At 43.2% G+C, this 22,283-nt stretch overlaps 1 protein-coding gene across 3 annotated transcripts in view; it reads right to left on the reverse strand.

Annotated features, from left to right (window-relative positions):
• Positions 1-22,283, reverse strand: part of LOC102457986 (scaffold attachment factor B1) — a 44,437-nt gene that overhangs the window by 5,354 nt on the left and 16,800 nt on the right. For all 3 annotated transcript variants that reach the window (XM_075903089.2, XM_075903091.2, XM_075903090.2), the window contains exons 9-18: positions 18,995-19,095; positions 17,490-17,639; positions 17,316-17,395; positions 15,226-15,356; positions 14,438-14,529; positions 13,781-13,887; positions 11,050-11,343; positions 9,122-9,259; positions 8,539-8,581; positions 6,631-6,752 (exon numbers count right to left, since the gene is read on the reverse strand). In XM_075903089.2, the coding sequence (XP_075759204.2) occupies positions 6,631-6,752; positions 8,539-8,581; positions 9,122-9,259; positions 11,050-11,343; positions 13,781-13,887; positions 14,438-14,529; positions 15,226-15,356; positions 17,316-17,395; positions 17,490-17,639; positions 18,995-19,095 (1,258 nt within the window). The remainder of the gene's footprint in view (positions 1-6,630; positions 6,753-8,538; positions 8,582-9,121; positions 9,260-11,049; positions 11,344-13,780; positions 13,888-14,437; positions 14,530-15,225; positions 15,357-17,315; positions 17,396-17,489; positions 17,640-18,994; positions 19,096-22,283) is intronic.

The following is a 22,283-nucleotide window of genomic DNA, read 5'->3' on the forward strand; positions in this document are numbered from 1 at the left end:
TAAGCTGTGAGTCAGTGACCTGGAAGCTTGCGAATAGGAGCAGCTAACAGGGAGGTTAGAGGGTGCTAATGACTCCTGACCTTCTTTAAACATAATCTATATTCCAGACATTTTATAATAATCTATATTCCAGACATTTAATAAGAAGCTCAGTTTATACTTAAACTTATTCATAAGAAATATGGAGACAGAAGCCCAGCAGCAGAGTGGAGGCTAGCCTGTTTATTGCGTCGAGTGTAACACGTATGATTACCTGCCCTGCTGAACTGGAGGAGCTCAGGTAGGTAGAAAGCTATGCTGATGAGACTTTCCGGGACACTGTAGTACTGTCCCACCTCCAGTCTGAGAGCCTGTGACGTAGTAGGGGTACTTGCTGGGCTGTGGTGACCTCTGCTGTCTGGAGCAAGACCCAGCAGGGAAAACCTCATTATGCAAAGGTGACTCAAAAACCTGTCTGACCTGCGGCCCCCCATGGGGAGAAACAAAGGGAGGTGGAATGCTGCCCTGGCTGTGGGCAGGGCTGGAAGAGGGGAAGTGAGCTCCTGTCTGGAAAGCAGGGGAGAAGGAGCTGGGGAGGGGGGCTGGGACTCCCCTATCTCAAGGGGGGCACTGAGGCCTCTACCCCAGTTCCTGTAACCAGATTACATCTGTGCTGCGCTGTGCTGGAGGAACAATAAACAACCTCCATTCTACTGGCTGGTGAAGTCTGTTCATGCCATTTCAGGGTGCAGGAGATGGGAAAATCTCGACGCGTCGTCACACTGGTGTCAGGAGCGGGATCCACTGCACCCCGTGGATGAAGCTCCCAGTGGCAAGCGACAAGGCGCCGTAGAAGCAAGAGCCCTGGAGCCAGGCATGCTGGAGGCAGAGCGAAGCGGTTCCGGGGAATCGTGGGGTGCTGCAGCACTAGACTGGTAAGTCTGCACCTAGGGGACCAGCGGGCAGATGGCCTACGCCCGACTCTTGAAGGCAGAGCTGGTGGGGCTGTGCAGAGAGAGGGGCTTGCCTGTGCAGAAAGCAACCAAGGCCCAGCTGATTACCCAGCTGGAAGATAATGACCAGCCACAGAGCCAGGATCTTGTCCACAGGGAAAACAGTCCAGGACCTGGAGAGAGAGGTCCAGGACATGTTGGCCCTGGGGGTGATCCAGCCATCCTCCAGCCCCTGGGCCTCTCCCGTGTTGCTGGTTCCCAAGAAGGATGGGTCGATCCGGTTCTGCGTGGACTACCGGAAGCTCAACGCCATCATGGTGTCCGACGCCTACCCGATGCCAAGGCCCAACTAGCTCCTGGACAAGCTGGGGGGAGCTCGCTACCTCACCACCCTGGACCTCACCAAGGGCTACTGGCAGGTGCCGCTAGTCCAGGAGGCCAGTCTGAAATCGGCTTTCATCACGCCGCTGGGGCTCTATGAGTTCCTGGTCCTGCCCTTCGGCCTCAAAGGGGCGCTTACCACCTTCCAGCGCCTGGTGGACCAACTGCTGCGGGGAATGGAGAACTGTGCCCTAGCGTACATTGATGACATCTGCGTCTTCAGCCAGTCCTGGGAGGACCACGTGGCCCAGGTCAGCCAGGTACTGGATCGGCTGAGGGAGGCTGGGCTGACCGTAAAGGCTGGGAAGTGCAAGGTTGGAATGGCCGAAGTGTCCTACCTGGGCCATAAGGTGGGGAGTGGCTGCTTGAAGCCAGAGCCAGCCAAAGTGGAGGCCATCCGGGACTGGCCTGTGCCCCAGACCAAGAAGCAGGTCCAGGCTTTCATTGGGATGGCGGAGTACTACCGGAGGTTTGTGCCCAACTTCAGCTCCATCGCTGCCCCGATCACAGAGCTGTGCAGGAAGGGGAGGCCAGACAGGGTGGTCTGGACGGAGCAGTGCCAGAGGGCTCTCTGTGCACTGAAGGAAGCCCTGGCCAAGGCCCCAGTGTTGGTAAACCCGGACTTTGACAAGCCCTTTATCGTGTTTACGGACGCCTCGGACACCGGGCTGGGGGCGGTGCTGATGCAGGCGGACGAGAAAGGGGAACGTCACCCCATCGTGTACCTGAGCAGGAAGCTGTTGCCCCGGGAGCGGAGCTACGCGACCGAAGAGAGGGAATGCCTGGCCATGGTGTGGGCCCTGCAAAAGCTGCAGCCGTACCTGTTTGGCCGGCGTTTCACGGTGTTCACCGACCACTGCCCCCTGACCTGGCTACACCAGATGAAAGGGACCAACGCCAAGCTGCTGCGGTGGAGCCTGCTCCTACAGGACTACGACATGGAAGTGATCCACGTCAAGGGGAGCGCCAACATCATCGCCGACGCGCTGTCCCGTAGCGAGGGGCCCGAACTTCCCTAGGTCACGAGCGGAGTGACCCTGCTCAGTTCGCTCTCGGAGGGGGGAGAACTGTGACGTAGTGGGGGTACTTGCTGGGCTGTGGTGACCTCTGCTGTCTGGAGCAAGACCCAGCAGGGAAAACCTAATTATGCAAAGGTGACTCAAAAACCTGTCTGACCTGCGGCCCCCCATGGGGAGAAACAAAGGGAGGTGGAATGCTGCCCTGGCTGTGGGCAGGGCTGGAAGAGGGGAAGTGAGTTCCTGTCTGGAAAGCAGGGGAGAAGGAGCTGGGGAGAGGGGCTGGGACTCCCCTATCTCAAGGGGGGCACTGAGGCCTCTTAACCTCAGTTCCTGTAACCAGATTACATCTGTGCTGCGCTGTGCTGGAGGAACAATAAACAACCTCCATTCTACTGGCTGGTGAAGTCTGTTCATGCCATTTCAGGGTGCAGGAGATGGGAAAATCCCGACGCGTCGTCACAGAGCCCCAGTGCTCTTAAGAGAATGAAAGTCTCAAGGGAACAGAGCAGTCAATGGGAACAGAGGGAAACCATCCTGTAGATGGGACCCTCCTTCCAGAGGATGTTGCGGTATCGTCTCGCACTGAGGATACCTCTGAGGGGGAGAGAACGCCAGTTGTTAGGAAGAGGCAGATGTTAGTAGTGGGTGATTTGATCGTTAGAAACATAGATAGTTGGGTTTGTGATGACCGGGAGAGCCATATGGTCACTTGTCTGCCTGGTGTGAAGGTTGCGGATATCTCGAGGCACATAAATCGGATGGAGACTTCTCTTAGAGTATCAGAGGGGTAGCCGTCTGAATCTGCAAAAGCGACGAGGAGTCCTGTGGCACCTTATAGACTAACTGAAGTGTAGGAGCATAAGCTTTCGTGGGCAAAGACCCACATCGTCAGATGCATGTTTTTCCCAAATTATGCAAATTTTTCTCAAATTATTCCCATGCATCTGACGAAGTGGGTCTTTGCCCACGAAAGCTTATGCTCCTACACTTCAGTTAGTCTATAAGGTGCCACAGGACTCCTCGTCACTTTCTCTTAGAGTAGAATCCATTGATAGAGATTCTCTAAGCTGTAGTCAGAAAGAAAGGAGGGGAAAGGACAAACCATGGGACAGAGCAGACAAACAACTGCATATAAAGGAATCCAATGCATCAGAGAAGGGCAGACTAATAAGCAGTGGCAAATTTTTAAAGTGCTTCTACACAAATGCTAGGAGTCTGATTAATAAGATGGGTGAACTAGAGTACCTCGTATTAAAGGAGGAGATTGACATAATAGGCATCACTGAAACCTGGTGGAATGAGGAAAATCTGTGGGACACAAACATACCGGGATATAAAATATATCGAAAGGATAGAGCAGGCCGGGTGGGTGGCAGAGTGGCACTGTACGTGAAAGATAATGTAGAATCAAATGAAATAAAAAATAGTAAATGAATTAACAAGTTCAACAGAAACGCTATGGTTAGTAATTCCATGCTCCAATAAGAAGAAATTAGCAGTAGGGATATATTATCAACCACCTGACCAGGACAGCAATACTGACATTGAAATGCTGAGGGAGATCAGAGAGGCTACCAAAATAAAGAACTCTATAATAATGGGGGATTTTAATTATCCCCATATTTACTGGATATATGTCACCTTAGGAAGAGAAGCAGAGATAAAATTTCTCAGTGGCTTAAATGACTGCTTCTTGGAGCAGCTGGTACAGGAACCCACAAGGAGAGAGGCAATTCTCGATTTATTCCTGAGTGGAACTCAGGATCAGGTCCAGAAGATAACTGTTACAGGACCGCTTGGGAATAGTGACCATAATATAACAACATTTAACATTCCTGTGGTGGGAAGAACACCTCAGCAGTCCAGCACTCTGGCATTTAATTTCAAAAAGGGGAATTACACAAAAACGAGGAGGTTAATTAAACAGAAATTAAAAGGCACAGTGACTAGAGCCAAATCCCTGCAAGCTGCATGGAAACTTTTTAAAGACACCACAATAGAGGCCCAACTTAAATGTTTACCCCCAATTAAAAAACATAGCAAGAGACCTAAAGAAGAGTCACCATGGATTAACCACTATGTAAAAGAAGCAGTGAGGGACAAAAAGGCATCTTTTAAGAAGCAGTAGTCCAATCCTAGTGAGATAAATAGAAAGAAACAAACACTGTCAAATCAAGTGTAAATAAGTAATAAGAAAAGCAAAAAAAGGAGTTTGAGGAACAGGTAGCCAAAAAAAAAAGAAATAAAACGTTTTTTGAGTACATTAGAAGCAGGAAGCCTGCTAAAAAACCTGTGGGTCCCCAAGACGATCGAGATATGAAAGGCGCAATCAAGGACGATAAAGCCATTGCAGATAAACTAAATGATTTCTTTGCTTCAGTCTTCAAGGCTCAGGACGTTCGGGAGATTCCCAAATCTGCACCGTCCTTTGTGGGTGATGAATCTGAGGAACTGTCCCGGATTGAAGTGTCATTAGAGGATGTTTTGGAACAAATAGAAAACTTAATGTTAACAAATCTCCAGGACCGGATGGCATTCATCCAAGGGTTCTAAAAGAACTCAAATGTGAAATTGCTGAACTATTATTTGTGGTATGTAACCTATCCTTTAAATCGGCTTCCATACCTAATGACTGGAAGGTAGCTAACGTGACACCAATATTTAAAAAGGGCTCTAGAGGCGATCCTGGCAATTACAGACTGGTAAGTCTAACGTCAGTACCGGAAAATTAGTCGAAACAATAGCAAAGAATAAAATTGTGAGGCATGTAGAAGAACGTAATTTGTTGGACAAAAGTCAACATGGTTTCTGTAACGGGAAATTGTGTCTTACTAATCTATTAGAGTTCTTTGAAGGGGTTAAACATGCAGACAAGGAGGATCCAGTAGGTATAGTATACTTAGATTTTCAGAAAGCCTTTGACAAGGTCCCTCACCAAAGGCTCTTGTGTAAATTACATTGACATGGGATAAGAGGAAAAGTCCTTTCTTGGATTGCGAACTGGTTAAAAGACAGGAAACAAAGGGTAGGAATAAATGGTAAATTTTCAGAATGGAGAGGGGTAACTAGTGGTGTCCCCCAAGGGTCAGTCCTGGGACCAATCCTGTTCAACTTATTCAGAAATGATCTGGAGAAAGGGGTAAGCAGTGAGGTGGTAAAGTTTGTGGATGATACCTAACTGTTTAGGATAGTCAAGACAGAAGCAGACTACGAGGGACTCCAAATAGATCTCACCAAACTGAGTGATTGGGCAACAAAATGGCAAATGAAATTTAATGTGGATAAGTGTAAAGTAATGCACATCGGGAAAAATAACCCCAACTATACGTACAGTATGATGGGGGCTAATCTGGCTATGACTAATCAGGAAAGAGATCTTCGAGTTATCGTGGATAGTTCTCTGAAAACTTCCACAGTGTGTGCTGTGGCGGTCAAAAAGGCAAATAGGGTGCTAGGAATTATTAAGAAAGGGATAGAAAATAAGACACAGAATATCTTACTGCCCCTGTATAAAACTGTGGTACGCCCACATCTTGAATACTGTGTACAGATGTGGTCTCCTCACCTCAAAAAAGATATTTTGGCCTTGGAGAGGATTCAGAAAAGGGCAACTAAAATAATTAGGGGTTTGGAATGGGTCCCATATAAACAGCGGTTAAAACGATATGATAGAGGTATATAAAATCATGAGAGGTATGGAGAGGGCGAATAAAAAAAAGTTATTTATTACTTCCCATAATAGAAGATCTAGAGGACACCAAATTAAGTTAATGGGTAGCAGGTTTAAAACTAATAAAAGAAAGTTCTTCACACAGTGTGTAGTCAACCTGTGGAACTCCTTGCCACAGAAGGCTGTGAAGGCTAGGACTATAAAGAGTTTAAAGAGAAGCTAGATAATTTCATGGAGATTAGGTCCATAAAAGGCTATTAGCCAGGGGATAGAAACCGTGTCCCTGGCCTCTGTTAGAGGCTGGAGAAGGGTGGCAGGAGACAAATCACTTGATCATTGTCTTCAGTCCACCCTCTCTAGGGCACCTGGTGCTGGCCACTGTCGGCAGACAGGATACTGGGCTAGATGGACCTTTGGTCTGACCCAGTACGGCCGTTCTTATGTTCTTATGTAAATCCATTGTACATTCAGGATAGAAGAGACCATTAGTGAAACTATTTGGAGAGATGATTTATACTCTGTCAAAACTGCTTCCCTAATATCACCCTTCAAAAAGTTGACTAAGTTTCAAAGAAGCATGAGTGTTTCAAGTGCTAGTGAATGTCTGCCTTCCTTTACACATACTAACCGAGACTGTGGAGGTATCCCTCTCCCTTCGCTCATTCTTCGGTCAGACCCATAGCCACTCCAACTATCCCGTGAGTCTCGTGAATGACGATCTGGTCCTCCATGGCGCTCGTCTGGATAATGCTGAAAGGCAAATGGGACATATTGGACCTGATCCTCAAGTTGGTAAGAGCAGGTTGTGACATAGTGGGGGGGGGGGGGGGGGGGGCGGAACTTGCTGGTTCTATGGGTCGGTGGTAACCCCACTGGCTGCCGCCGGTATCACAGCCCAGAAGGACAGGGATGGGTCATTATGCAAAGAGGCCCTCTCAACCGGTCCGACCAGCTAACCCCCATGGAGAGGAACAAAGGAAGGTGAATGCTGCCCTGGCTGGGGGGCAGGGCTGGAGGAGAGTGAGTTAGTTTCTGTCTGGGAGCATGGAGGAAGCAGCCTCAGCAAAGGCTGGGGGGTTTAGAAGCCGAGACCCCTACCCCATATCAAGGGGGGCTGAGGCATCCTAGGCCTGCTCTGTAACCTGATGACATCTGTGCTGCGCTGTATACTGGGGAAGCAATAAACCACCTCTATTCTACTGGCTGGCGGAGTCTGTTCGTGCCATTTCGGGGGTGCAGGAGACGGGGGACCCCCATCGCGCCGTCACACTGGTGTCAGAAGTGGGATGCACTGCACCCCGTGAATGAAGCTTCCAGCGGCGAGCAACAAGGCGCAGTAGAAGCAAGAGCCCGGTAGCCAGGCATGCTGGAGACAGAGCGAAGCGGTTCCGGGGAATCGTGGGGCGCTGCAGCACTAGACTGGTGAGTCTGCACCGAGGGGACCAGCGGGCAGATGGCCTACGCCCAACTCTTGAAGGCAGAGCTGGTGAAGCTGTGCAGAGAGAGGGGCTTGCCTGTGCAGAAAGCAACTAAGGCCCAGCTGATTGCCCAGCTGGAAGAGAATGACCAGCCACAGGGTCAGGATCTTGTCCCCAGGGGAAGCAGCCAGACCCCTCCTGAGAGTGTGTCAGGCTCAGAGAGGGGGAGAAGTGCTGGAACCCACTGGAGAGATGAGACAGCTTCCCCCAGGAGGCCTGCAAGCTGTAGCCCATCTAGGGCAGGGGCCAGCCCAGCGGAGCTGTGGCAGCTGGAGATCCAGCTGCGGATCAAGGAATTGGAAGTAGAGGACCGAGAGAGGGACCGCCAGGACCGAGAGAAGGAGCGCCAAGATCGAGAGAGGCAGCGACAGCATGAGTTGGCCATGGCAGAGCGGAGAACCGGCGGGGCACCGGCTGCGCCAAGAATGGATGGGCCCCAGGATCCTGGGACTGCCAGACGCTTGGAGAGGCTCGTGGTGGCCCAACTGAAGGACATGGGCGAGATAGACGGGTTCCTCAGCTCCTTTGAGAGGGCCTGTGGACTGCAACGGGTCCCCCCAGCTGACTGGCTGCAGGAGCTCATCCCCGCACTGAACCAGGAGGCGGCCAGAGTGCTCAGTCAGCTGGAGGACCTACAGCTAGTGGGGTTACCACCAACCCATAGAACCAGCAAGTTCCCCCCCACTACGTCACACAGGTCAATAAACTGTACCCAGAAAACCCATCAAGGAGCATCAACACCAGAGCAAAAATTTTCCTCTAAACAACTTCAAGACTTTATCAATTTCATTCTGGCCTAGTTTAACTCGGATGTTACTTTGTGGAATTAAGTCTTCCAATTACTTCCTTACTCACTTTTATCTGTGTTGTGCCTTTGCATTTTCTATGCATCCTTTTGATACACTTTAAACACAACTAACTAGTGTCTCAGTATAGCATAGTGACAGTGAAATTACCTCTGATGTATCTGTGTGCCAAAATAGAACCAGTAATCAGATTACTCAAGTGCTTTTATGTTTATTTATTCTACTCTAGGCCAGTATCCACATACAACTCACCTGCCCATCACGATCCCCCATCGCTGTTCTTGATCCTTCTCTCCTGAAAAGGAGCAATTCTCATCAGAGTCTTGCAATAACATTATTAAATTGTAATTTATACAAAGTATTTAGAACAATATTATCACAGCTTCTGAGATCAAGTTTCTGTTGTAACTGCAGATTCTCAATCTTTACAAAGTATCAAATTCCACATGCAAACATGGAAACTGTGAAACATTCTGGCCAGTTTAAAAAGAAGTCACTCCCAACACAAGAAGGTAAACATAATATTCATTGTATAAAGACATTTATCTTGTCTACTTGTTAAAACAAGCTTTTAAAACATTGCAACTTTGACTTGAAACATTGGGAATACACAAATACAAAAGAAACCAATTAGTCATGGGAAAAAAAATCCTGGGTGCTCTCACTGCTATTTCAGGGACTTTATGATTCCTGTTACATTAAGTTTTTCATGTAATGCTATGCTCCGCATTTTAACTAAGATTGCTGGAAGCTTTTAGTTGATGGTCCAGAACATTTAAACATATAGTATTGCCTTTACCTGATTTCAGACAATGTAGGAAAACAAATCGCTAACCTGTCCATAGGATGGTCTTGGTAGCGGCCACGATCCCTATGGTCATAATCATGGAAGCGGTCTTGGCGGCTGAAATCAGAATGGTATCTGTCGTCCATCGCCATGCGCTTTGCCTCTGGCCAGTAGGAGTCATCTCGTCTACAACAAAATACAGATTTCATACAGCATTGAGTTAATAGAAAATGGTTTTACTGTTCGTTCTCTCTTTCAGTTACTACTTTTTTTTTTTTTTTAAGATAAGTATAATTGTGACAGGATAAGATATTTTCTTAGGGCATGTCTACACTGGGGAGTAATTTCAAAATAACTCCCCTTATTTTGAAATAACGTGAGCATCCACACTACCAAACTTGTTATTTCAAAATAACTCCTGCTTGTGAAGAGGAATGAGCTCATTACAAAATAACCTGGTAGTGCAGACATAGCTTAACAGATGAGGAAAGGTGACATACATAAAATCATAGAACTGGAAGGGACCTCGAGAGGTCATCAGCTCCAGTCCCCTGCCCTACAAGAAAGGAATACAGCACAACTGAGGCAATGAAAGTTATGAATTACAATATGTGAACTAGGGATGTGAAATTGTAACCATTTATATGGTTAACCAATGAGTCTGGGCACATTAGTTAACATCCGTGATTACATGCATCCCTCCTCGCCCCTGGGGAGGAGGGAGTGAGGGGGAAAGAAGGATGCAGAAGCTGGTATGCACAGGGAGCCAGCTTTGAATCTACTTTAAGGAAATACATTATTCCAATTTCTATTCTGTGGGTTAATAATTTACATTAAAGTCTGATCTGCCAAAATGGTATCTTTGCTTTGAGTTTCAGAAAAAAACTGCTTTAATCTATATCAATCTTTATCTTAATCTCTACATGTGCTGAAACAAGATCTACACTTGTTTTATGATTTTCTACTGTCATTAGTCCAACTGTTACAAAGCCAATGTGAACTATTGGTGCAGGGCACATTGGGATGTAAATCTATCAGGTAATTAACCTGCCACGTACTAGATATGTAGATTCTGATGCTGCACCCTAGAAGTTTCCCACTGTGCTTTGATCTACTCCTTTAGCAGCTTACAAGGAAACCTAGTGGACAGCAGCAGGGTCCAGAGAGACAGCTGCATGGCAGGCTAGCACAAGGTAGCTTTGCACCACAGCATGCTGTGAACAAATGCTCAGTCTATTTCTTCCCCAAAGACCTCATGAAACAGACGAGGCAGTGGTGGTGGTGGGAGCGGGGGAAGTACTTCAAAGCAGTAGTGCTGTGTGGAGCCCAGGATCAGCTGGGGACTCCCCTGCTGACCTGGGCTCCACATGGTGCTGCCACTTTGAAACACCATGTGCAACAGGCTCCCGACAGCATTTCAAAGTGGCAGTGCCGCATGGAGCCCAGAGTCAGCAGGGGAGTTGTGGCTCTTTCGCCTTTGAAGTGTAGCAACAGCTGTAGGTTTGTTGCTATACTGCAAAAGTGGAAGCACTCTACTGACTAACCGAATAGTCGATGCAAACTGCATCGACTATTCATTTAGTCGATTACTCGATATTTAACTTCCCTAAAACAGACTGCTTTAACTCCAGTCAAAATGAGATTCCTATCAGCAACACAGGAAGATACATACTCAGCTAGATTTCATGTGACTACATGGATCTTCTAATTTACTATATTTGGAGGGTTTTTTCCAATTCAGAGTGAACACTTATAGGTAACTATATGAACAATTTAATGTACTGAAAGAATGTTTCCTGTCTGAACTGTTTAAGTCTAACAGTTTTGCATGGAATCTAATGGAACATTTGACACAAAAGCCCTTTAATGAATGTCTGTCTATGCAGCTCTCTTGGTTGTTTCTGGAAGAGAGAATCTAAGGACTGCTAGCATAAATAAAGGGTAAATCATTAACTCACTGTCTGTGTAGTTTTTACCTCCCATCTATGTCATACGGTCTTCTCAATGAAGATCTTCGTTCCTGTTCATAGCGAAGCTGCTCATGCTGACGACGCAACTCCTCTCTTTCTCGTTGGATGCGATCCTGTTCTCGTCTCCTTTCATGTTCTATGTGCATCCGCTCTCTCTCCAGGCGTTCTCTTTCCATCCGCTCTCGTTCAAGACGCTCTCTTTCAATTTGCAGTCGCTCTCGAGCTATCTCAAGCCTATCTCTTTCTTCTCGTTCCCGTATGGTTTGCAAATGCTGCTGTCTCTCACGACGCTCACGGGTACTATATAAATAGCATGAAAGAAGGCCAAAGGTTTAACCCTTCAACACTGAAAATGAACCCTAAAAATAAGAACTGCAGTAATTCTAGATTTGTGTTGTGAGTTTCCTTTAACCAGGCTATGAGGTAAACAGCACTAATGCTCACCTGTAACCGGAATTCAATTATATCACCTCCGCAGAAGCATGCACATCCTCACAGATCTGAACATTAGGTGCGAGGTCAAAGGACCATGATCCTAAATGCCCTAAGTTCATTCCTATAACTCAAAATATCCCAGGACTGTGAAGAAGCAGGAAAGGAGGGTTGGTTAGTGTGAATCTGCAAAGGCTAAGAACTCCCCTTACAGGTGGGTAACCCCCTCTTTTCCCATCAAGAAGGTTTAAAACTGAATTCAGAGTCTAATCTATTATGTAAGAGTTTTTTTAAATCCTACTCAGATCTATCCTTCCCCAGATTAGCTGTGATGTTTGCAAAGGGTGGGAAATGGATGCACGGATTAAGATGGAGTAAAGATCGACGAATTCAGAATATGGACAAAGTATGACCTATATCCTTTTATAAAACACTATGAAAGAAGGACCATACAAATAAGTTTCTGCACTGTGTCCCTCTATGAATTGAAAGGACACAAAGAAAGCAACTTTGAGGGATGGTTAGTAAACCATTTTTATATAATACATGATACAGATACTTCTAGCTGGAGTTAGCTGGAAGTTTTGTCTAGAGACAGTCAAGTGGAGGAGACTTGTAGACAACTATGCTCCACTGTAGTACAAGGGTTTAGTAGTAGTATACATGAACATATACAGATGACTTCTGATAATCCAGCACCTTTGGAACCTAGGTGGTGCTGGATTATCAAATATGCTGGAGTATCGGCAGCTGCACGGCTTAACAGCTGGCCGGGACCCAATTTTCCTCCCCCTCCCTCCCTCCTTTCCCCTTAGCTGAAGCAAAACGCTCTTCTCCATGTTGTAACCCGATCCCACTCCCCTCCCCCCCAGTCTTATGTTCCTTCCCGGTACAGCTGGCATATGCACTGAGCGGCCAGCTTTTTAATCAGCTGGATGGGAGAGCTTGACATTTTGATGCCGGAGTATCAGGAGTGCTGGACAACAGGATGCCGGAGTATTGGAGTTTTACTGTACTTTGTATACACACGTAACCAACTTTTTTAACATTTCAAATTACTTGCAGACTTTGAATGCTGTGACAAGGCGAGTCATCTAAAAGGAAACCAAAAGTTCATGCTGCTGGATGGAATGGGTCTGTATGGAGCTCTGCATAATTTTGAGACAAAATCTTCCTTCTCAGTTCTCAGAGGGGTACCCCAGGTTAGTCTGTATCTGCAAAAAAAATAAGTCCTGTGGCACCTTAGATCTGTTTAGTCGAGGGGTGGGCAATAATTTGTTTCCTGGGGGCTACTTCAAAAATTTCTGAAGTAGCCCCGGGCAACACTGGAAGGGATGGGGCCTCGAGTGGAAAGGGCAGGGCCAGGTTACTTCCGGGTTCCCCACCCCCAGACCACGATTGGTCTGGGGGTGGGGAGTGCCTTTGCCTGTCCCACACTTCCCGTTAGGGGTCCATGCCCCTGGCTGGGAGGAGACTTCCCACACTCCCCCACCTCCTGGTCAATCAGGGCCTGGGGGAGACAGCGCATACAAAGTTTCCTCTGCTCTGACCCCACCCTGCACAGCACGTAAGAGTGCCACGTGCTCCTGGCAGGGTTGGAGGAGGCTTCGTGTGCTCCCCCGCCCCCAGGCCAATCAGGACCTGGGGATAGGGGAGTGTGTGAAGTCTTCTCCTGCCCTGCCAGGAGCAGGCAGCACTTCTAAGTGCTGCATGCTCCTCATAGGGCAGGGCCAGGATGGAGGCTTCTCGCACTCCTCCGCCCCCAGGCTCTGATTGGCCTGGGAGCAGGGGAGCGCGCAAAACCTCCTCCGGCCCTGTAAGGAGCACGTGGCCCTTTTGCCCACCCCAGTTTAGTCTGTAAGTGCCACAGGACTCCTCATTGTTTCTTCTTCTGAGGATGAAATTGTTTTGGGGAATTTTCCTCGCTCTTGCCTGATAATCTGTGTACCCTGAGCCAAACAGCAGAGAACACTTAACATTAAACAGAGGTAGTAAATGGAAAAGGAAGAAGAGGACAATTCAAGCAATGTTTTCACACAATGTCACACTGCATGTTCAGCTCCAGAGATTATATAAATAATTCCAACATTCAGTGCTTTGCAGTCTCTTCTGTGGCTTGTGGCTTCCCGGTGTGTGATCTAATAGCAGATATCTGCATGTGCAATGCTCAACTAAATAAAAAAAATTAACTATACTTAAAATACAAATGATGAAGGGACTATATCTCTTTTACCCAGCTCTAGTGAGTAAATCACCAAAGTTCTACAAAGAAAAAAATTCCAAACAACTTTGCCATTGAACTTACCGGCGTTGTTCCGCCTCTCTAATTTTTCGCTGTGCTTTGATTTTGTCGAATGGCACAATACCTTGTCTCTCTTTGCTTTCTGATTTACGGTCCTGGCTCTTAAGGCTCTATGGCAAATATAAAAGTTGATAAAGGCTAACTGGAGTGCATTTGTAAGAACACAATTATGATAACACAAACAACACGATAAAGGCTAACTGGAGTGCATTTGTAAGAACACAATTATGATAACACAAACAACACTCATATAATAGAACACTCATAACATCCCCTCCTTTCACAAATCATAGAATACTAGGACTGGAAGGGAACTCAAGAGGTCGTTGCGTCCAGTCCCCTGCCCTCACGGCAGGACCAAATGCTGTCTAGACCATCCCTGATAGACTTATCTAACCCACTCTTAAATATCTCCAGAGATGGGGATTCTACAACCTCCCTGGGCAACTTATTCCAGTGTTTGACTATCCTGACAGTTAGGAACCTTTTCCTAATGTCCAAATGGTATGTCTGAGAGCTTATTTATAGTCTCTGCATTAATTTATAAATGCAGACTAAATTCACAAAAGAAACATGTCTTAGCTTGAGAGCAGTATTGGAGGTTTGTGATGTCAGCCTTTTAAAAGCTATTTTACTACTGGGAATTTTGAACGTACTTACTCTCTCTTTTGATGTAGTTGATGTTTTCACGCTAATAACAGGTTCTCCTTTGGATTTGTCCATTACTACTATCCTCTCTGCTCCTTTACTTCCTACACAAACCGCAAAAAGGCAGATTACATCTTATAATGGAAACTACAACTTTCAATGCTAGAAGTCCTCAAAATGTAATGATTAAACATTAGCCCCCTTTTTAAAATGCGGTTTCACGTAAGTGACTTATGAATACGTTGTGTAATTTACTCCCATAAAATAAAGTAACATTTTTAGTTTATCTTTGCTACTTTATAAACTGAGGAACACCAGGAGCAGATACCTAATAAGACTTTTACATGCAACCTGACATGAAAATAATCAGGCATATAGTAAATACCTAATTATATATGTTTCAATTTCTAAAACCAACAGATACTAAATATAAAATGCACTTGTCAGAATAATCTGAATCATTCAATAATGACTCTTATGCCAAAAAGAAACAGAATCCATAAGCAAGATGTCCATTAAGTTTTGCGATTTTGGCAGTTTCCATCAGATTTCTACCAACTAGTTACAGATAAATTTTATTTACTATTTAATATGCTAAGATATATATGTTTAAGTTACCCACTGTACATGTTCATGGAGACATAAGAGAAGTTAAAACAGTAAAACAAAACACTGCCTTCCATTTTATAATCCCAAAAGATTTTACAAAACATTTAAATTATTTGTTTTGGGAAGACCCAAATGTAAGCATCTACATGAATCATGCTTAATGTTGTATAATAGAACAGCAGTCAAATTACCTGATTTTGTAGACTTCAGTTGATCTGATGATCCAGATATCAGCTCATCTTTATCCTTCTCTTCTTTTTCATCTTTTCCTTCTGTTTTCTTACCATCATCTTGTTGGTCAGCCTTTTCATCCTTTTTAACACTGCCAGGTATATACAAAAGAAACAGATTTAAATGTGAAGGGAAAAAGCCAACACCACACTGACAAATAATATCAATGTGCAGAAAGTCTGAGCAAAAAAGCAGACTGATGTAAATATCCTTTTACATATAAGGCACTGGTTTAAGTTGGAATAGATGCGTATGTACTATGACACTGATATTGGAAAATGCCAATTTTTGTTGGCATGAGTGAAAAAGATCAGCACCAACAATACAACTTCAAAGAATTTTGGCCTACCATAAGATCAGGATAGCTGAACTATACACAATAGGAAAACATACACCCTACAGTGCCTAACGCCAGACGTCAGATCCACACTACAGCCAAGATTCGTGCACTGGTATTAATCCACCAGCAGTCCATTTGGCATGTCTAGTGAAGCCCTGCCAAATCAACTGAAGATCACTCTCCAGTTGACCCTCGTACTCTACCTTATGATGGGAGTTTCTTTCACTGACCCCCCCGCAGCATAGCTTCTGCAGTAACTTGATCTAAGGTACAGTGACTCCAGCTATGTTATTCATGTAGCTGGAGTTGCACACTTTAAGTCAACTTATTGTGGAAGTGTAAACATACCGAGAGAAAACATGGCAACCAATGTTAAATCTAATAGAATTTTTATAGCACAGCTGCTGAACACAAAAGCAAGTCTCACAGGGAATTAAAAGCTTCCAGAAGTGAGGGCTAAATTAAACAAAACCCAAAACGAGTTATTAAGCAGCATTTGACAAGAGAGTTATGCTTCAAAATACATTTAAAGGCGAGGACTCAACTGAACTCTTCTTGCTCCTTAAGTATTCCTAAAATGAAAAGCAGTGTGGCACTAAAGAGAATGAATCATGGGAACAGAAACTTGAACATCTCATCTACAACTGTCGGTTATCACAGTTGCACTAGGTAGCCTTGTGGCATGAGAGAATGTCTTGTGTGTAAAAAGCTCTAATTGGGAAAGACTAATGTATGGATCAAACTGGGGAGTAGCCACAGGTTTATAATAGTGACATGTAGCAAAAGCTATCATTTGCAGGCTGGCATAAGAATATTTATGACTGACAAAACATGGGCCTTATATGCCTAACAAGTCATACAGCTGAAATATCTGCACTTACTGTGAGTGATCAGAAAGAACAGTCATTACAGTAGAACAGCAGAGAGTCAAAACACTGAACTGGAAAATCGAATTAAGAAATGGGACTAAAGTTCTAAGTGAATAGAAGGGAAAATTAGCATTCAATGAAAATAACCAATTCTTAAGGTTTTCCCCAACCCCAACACTAATCAGGATACTTCAAAGTCTAATCAGGAAAGTCCAACGTAGCTCAATCAGGAATTTATTTTCAGGGTTTTTTTTTTAAAACTGTTTCTTTTTTGCTATTTAAGTCTCATTAGTTCCTAGATAATCAGATATAGAGGTTTGATTTCTGACTGTATACAGTTGACCAGAAATCTTACATATTCCAATATAGAATAACCAACCAAAAACTGCCCCTCAAATTATTTAAGACACACACCAAGAACAGACTAGATGAGAACAAAAATACAAGAGGACAGTAATTTACATCTGTCAAGAACAGGACTGAGTTCTGTTGAAACACCTCTAAAACATCTGCCAATTTTTGTTAACATTGATTTTTGAAGTTACAAATGCCGAAGTTTTCATTGGTTGCTGTTTCTGAAAACCAGAATCCAACATAATGTTGAGAATACAAATTCTGAAACAAAACAGTATTTTAATTTTTAGAAAAAAATCATCGTACCTTTCCTATTTTAATGACATTCATTGCTTTTTAATAAATTCTGATGGAAAAATATTTTTGCATGACTCACTCCAGACCTCAGTGTATTCACCATGCTCAATTACATAGCTTTGTTTTTCCATATAAAGTAGAAAATGTCTCAAAACTACCAAACTATTTTTCAGTAGCTATAGAATGATACCTCTCACTGATAACTGTATCCTTCTTTACTTCATTCTCTTTTTTCTCTGTAGGCTTCTTTCCAGCAGGTTCATTTTTTGCCTGAAATTATATTTGGCAAACACCAGTTGAAATATTGAAATATTTTAGGAATTCATAATGGTGTTATTCTATCTTTTAGAGAATTATCTCTTACCTTTTCTACAGAAATTATTTTCCCATGTAACTCTGTTTTGTGAAGATGCGTAATACACTTTGTTGCCTCTTCAGCTGTAGACATTGTAACAAAACCATAGCAGCGAGAACCAGGACTGCGAGCATTGGTCACCACCTTTGCACCAACAACCTTACAGAAGACAATTATATAGTCATTCTAATGCAAGTACACAAAACACAGAGTTCATTTAAGTATTAGTTTATTGAAGTATTACTTTAGTTTACTTAAAGAATTAGTTTGTTTTCTCCCTCACCTGTTTTAACTATTAAAATGAAGCCTATCATACCCTGAATATCTATTTTTAAGCAATAAATTACAAAACCAGTATCTTTTGGAATCAAGCATGCACCCATTTTTCTAAATACAATGTTGCAAAAGTTCAACTAGTGAAAAGCAAAGTGAAATCTATTTATAAATAATCTTGTACAATCAATTAGTTCTTCTGGGTGTCACCAGCATCGTTCTGATGGCAAGCAACAAGAGGAACAATGGTTGAAAGCAAGTGTAATTTCCACCCATGTTGATACTAGAGATGTAAAAATCCCATTTAATCAGTTAAACATTATGTTTAACCAGTTAACTACTTAAATGTGGACAGGCAGGAGTGGGGCAGGGCCCTTCACGTGGTGCGGCAGGCTGTTCCGGTCAGGCCAGGCTCACTGCAGTGTGAGTGGGGGCTGCTCAAGCTCAGCTTAATTTGATTTAACATAAGACTACAACGTAAGTTTTGTTTTCTCCTCAAGTTAAATTTGCAGAAAGTGCTTACCTCTGCTTTCAGTGAAACAACATTTAAATACTCTCACGGTATCTGACAATGTTGTTTTAAAAGATGATACTGGATTTCTGAGAAAGTACTTAAACATTCCCTCAAGAATGAGAGAAGTCACTAATTTTGGCATTCATCATCCATTAAATCAGCCCTTTCAATTTCTCTTAACAGGGGAACATAGAATTTAATTCAGCATACCATTAAACAGCAGCATATAAAACCTTTTTTCGGGTGTTATTTGTTATCAGTGTCAATTTTAGACAAAAAAATCTTTGGACTTAAGAACATTTGGAGACATTCTGATGCATCACACCAGAAAAAAGGCTGCAAATTCCAATATTATTTCATTCCATTTCAAATATATCCCCTTAGCATTATTAAGTTCATGCTGAATGACCATGAGGGTGACACTACAGTAAAGAAAATATAGAAATATATGTAACAAAACCATTAGCTTAACTGATTCAAACCAGGATCTGGAGAAGAAAAAAACGTATTTTTTGTATGGGTGAGGAATAAAATACAAAAGTTTAAATTGCTTAGATTAGTACACTTTATTTTCTATTGTGTGTACCAAGAATATTTTTGATAATTTACTTATCAATTATCTGTACGTCATTTGTGATACTGGTATTCAATTAAAATATTTTAAAATAGAAAAATCCAAGAGAAGATATTGTTAGGCAGTTCTGGGTAAAAAGATCAAAAATCTTACCTTTCCATATTTGCTAAAAAGATTCTTCAAGTCTGTAGCTCTAGTAGTGGAGGCAAGTCCACTGACCCAAAAGTTTCTACCAGAACTGCTACTAGTGCGACCTAATTCAAAGAGAAAACTCATTATTTCACCATAATTTAAAAAACCAATTCCGGTTCACATTCTTTAGTCATTTAAACTGTCAACTGAAATATAAAGTGTAAAATTTACCTTCACTGACTTTCTTGAAAGTGAATAGTACCTTGAAGTTCAAAGTATTTGCAGTTATAACAAGCTTTGACATGTATGATAAAAATTTAGTACAAAGACGAAGACTCACTAAATAGAATGGTGGTTACTCACCTTAAGTAACTGTAGCTCTTAGAGATATTTTGTCCTTGTGGAGCTCACTTATATTTGTGAAATATTTGTGCTATGAGAAAGTGGAATTTTTGACTGCCAGATTCCTAAATGTCTTTAAAACTATGGGTCAAAGTGACTTAGAAAACTAAGTGACTTGCATGGCTGCTACTGCCATACGGGATCGCTTGTTCTTCCCTATGTACGTGTAGGTTTACTTTGCTTTGATTATCGGATTAGCTGTCAATGCACTAAATTGGGTTTGGAAGTTTTCACCCTCTATGAAATGTCCTTGCTGTCCATAACTGATGTTATCTTTTTATTAATCCTAGTACCACTTGCTTAATTTCCTTAGCCTTCTGAGTCCTCCTTAACTGGGAGCAGATCTTGATCTAGTTATCTACAAATGAACAAATAGTTGCTCAGTTTGGAGATATTTTTTCTTCTGGTCTCTTAGAACTGCTGATATTCGTTCCAGTTCCTTCACCAAATGACAGCTAGCTTTACTAAAGCCTCTTCTCTTGACAAAGTTCTATTTTCCAAATCACAGCATTTCTTCTCCATAGGTTCTCACTTCCAACAAGAGTTGTGCACGGGAAACATTTTTCTTGATCCAACTAATACTCTTGCGATCCTCAGTATGGTTAGCAGTGCTTCGTGCCAACAGCCTTCTAAAACTGGTTTTGCATACAAGAATCTAATTCTGCATATTTCATTTCACCAAGAATTTTTTGGACTATTTCATGTAATCTGCTCACGGAACACAGGCTGTTCTCCAGTATGTTGGTAAGTTTAAAACAAAACAAAAAACCCACCCACCACGCACAACCACCTGAGCTTTAAGCTCTGATGCTCTCTCCACTTTTCCATATTCTTTATCTTGTCAAGAGATTTCATCATCTTCCATAAATTCTCTGGTCTGAGCTTCTCTGGTGGGATAATCAACCTCTCCACAGGGTCTGGGTGAACTGCCCAAAAACATTTCTGTTTAAATTTAACATCTGCCATTCTTTGTCATACTGGCAGATTTCAAAACCTGTTTCTGTAAACAAGACACAGATTCACAACAGATACTTCCCCGAATGACTATAAGTCATGTAGGGCAACTACCTGTTAACTGGCTAGTCTGTCAACCACATGGGTAAACATAGCCTGTCAGTCAGTATCAGAGCCTCCCTTAGAATGTTTAGGATCCGCATGCTCACTACTCTGGGCATCTGTGAGCACTCTAGTGGATACAAGTAGCAAAATCAAGTAGCTCTGTATTATGAAGGCAGGATATGTAAATTCACAAAGCATATAAAAGTTACATGTTGGGTGCTATTTGTGCAACAGTTAAGATGGTAGGTGAAGAAATATTACAAAACTATTACACTCCTGCTTGTCCTGCTCCTTGACATAACATTTTACTGAGGCAGAAGCCAGAGTTCTCTCTTCATAAATTATGCAAAGTTAAGCCTCATGACTATTGTATGTAAAATCCTCAATGTTATCTATTAACTATCACTTGCTTCAAAGAGAGGACTGTGCAATATTTTTTCAAAGATTTAAAACAAAAATATTGTAAATCATATTTGAAACACATTAATTTTTTAAAATAAAATCTTTTAGAATGCAATAGAAACATTGGTAGATTTATAGACTGTCCCAATTCATCGTTGTTGTAAATATTTAAATGCAAGGTTTATGTTCTTATGTTATGTTCACTTCTATACCTTCACGCACACATAAAAAAATCCCTACTGATCTCATTTCAGAGGATTTTCCAGTCTTTAGAGTGCGGCCCTAAGACAGTGTGGATTCTTCAGCGCTTGAGAAGAATGGACAAGAAAAGACATATTGCCAGTCAAGAGCCTAGTCAGCAAACAATAGTAAGGCAATCCTTACAGATAAAAGGATTAAATGGTTCCTGGTCTCAGTTGTTGATGAAAGAGAAATCTGAAGACTATACCCAAAGTAGTAGTAGTACTGGGATCAACACTTAAAATATCGATTCCCTGCATTTCTTTGAAGCATTCACTCTTTCCCCCCACAAACCCAGTTAAATCAGATAAGAATTTACAAACCTTCACCTCACTGAGCTGAAGACAACCCCCCTATATTTTTAGCTTCCACAGCCTCCCTGATGCGAACAGTAATTGGCTCAACTCTCAACTGGTGAATAGGTGGGACCTGTAAGACTGATCTCGCCCTAAATAAACACTACTTCTGCAAGGTTCAGAAACACCTAGTGAGCACATCTATCAATGATCTTCTGGACATCTTGGGTCCCACTGACCATGGGTCTCTAAGTTTCAGAGGAAAGAATACTGGAAGGATCCTCAGCTCTTTTTTAAGATGGAATAACACATCTGCATGCAGTATGCACTCTGAGAAAAAAAAGATAAGTATTTGATGTTCTTGTTGGCAAGCACCCATAACATGGGAGACTGCATCTACAGAATAGAGGATTGAGGATGGCTTCCTTCAGCAACTACTAGTCATTGGCTGAGTACTGAATGTTGAGGCATGTTTGTCTGTCTGTGGTAGTTATTTTGTAAAGATGGCACTAATTTCCATAGCTCGATTCTCTCTTGACAAAGAGAGGATGACTGGGCACCCTCCTGCCTGCTGATATAAAATATTACTTTACAGAGTTTCCACCATACTGTGGTTCTTTTTAGGAGCAGCAGAAAAGTTCTATAAGCTTGTCGAATCACCTTGAGTTTTAACACAGATATGAAGTAAGGACTACAGGCAGTCCCCGGGTTACGTACAAGATAGGGACTGTAGGTTTGTTCTTAAGTTGAATTTGTATGCAAGTCGGAACTGGTACATACTGTAGGGGAAACTCTAGCCAAACATTTCTCCAGAGCTCAGTTTTATTCTCCCACACCTCACTTCCCTCAGTCCTTTATTCTCAAGCTGACGTGTCTGCTGAGAAAAGCCGCTCCACGACTCCCTGGTCTGC

Source organism: Pelodiscus sinensis, chromosome 32, assembly GCF_052426305.1.
Source record: "Pelodiscus sinensis isolate ZL-2025 chromosome 32, ASM5242630v1, whole genome shotgun sequence".
In the NCBI taxonomy this organism is placed as follows: domain Eukaryota; kingdom Metazoa; phylum Chordata; order Testudines; family Trionychidae; genus Pelodiscus; species Pelodiscus sinensis.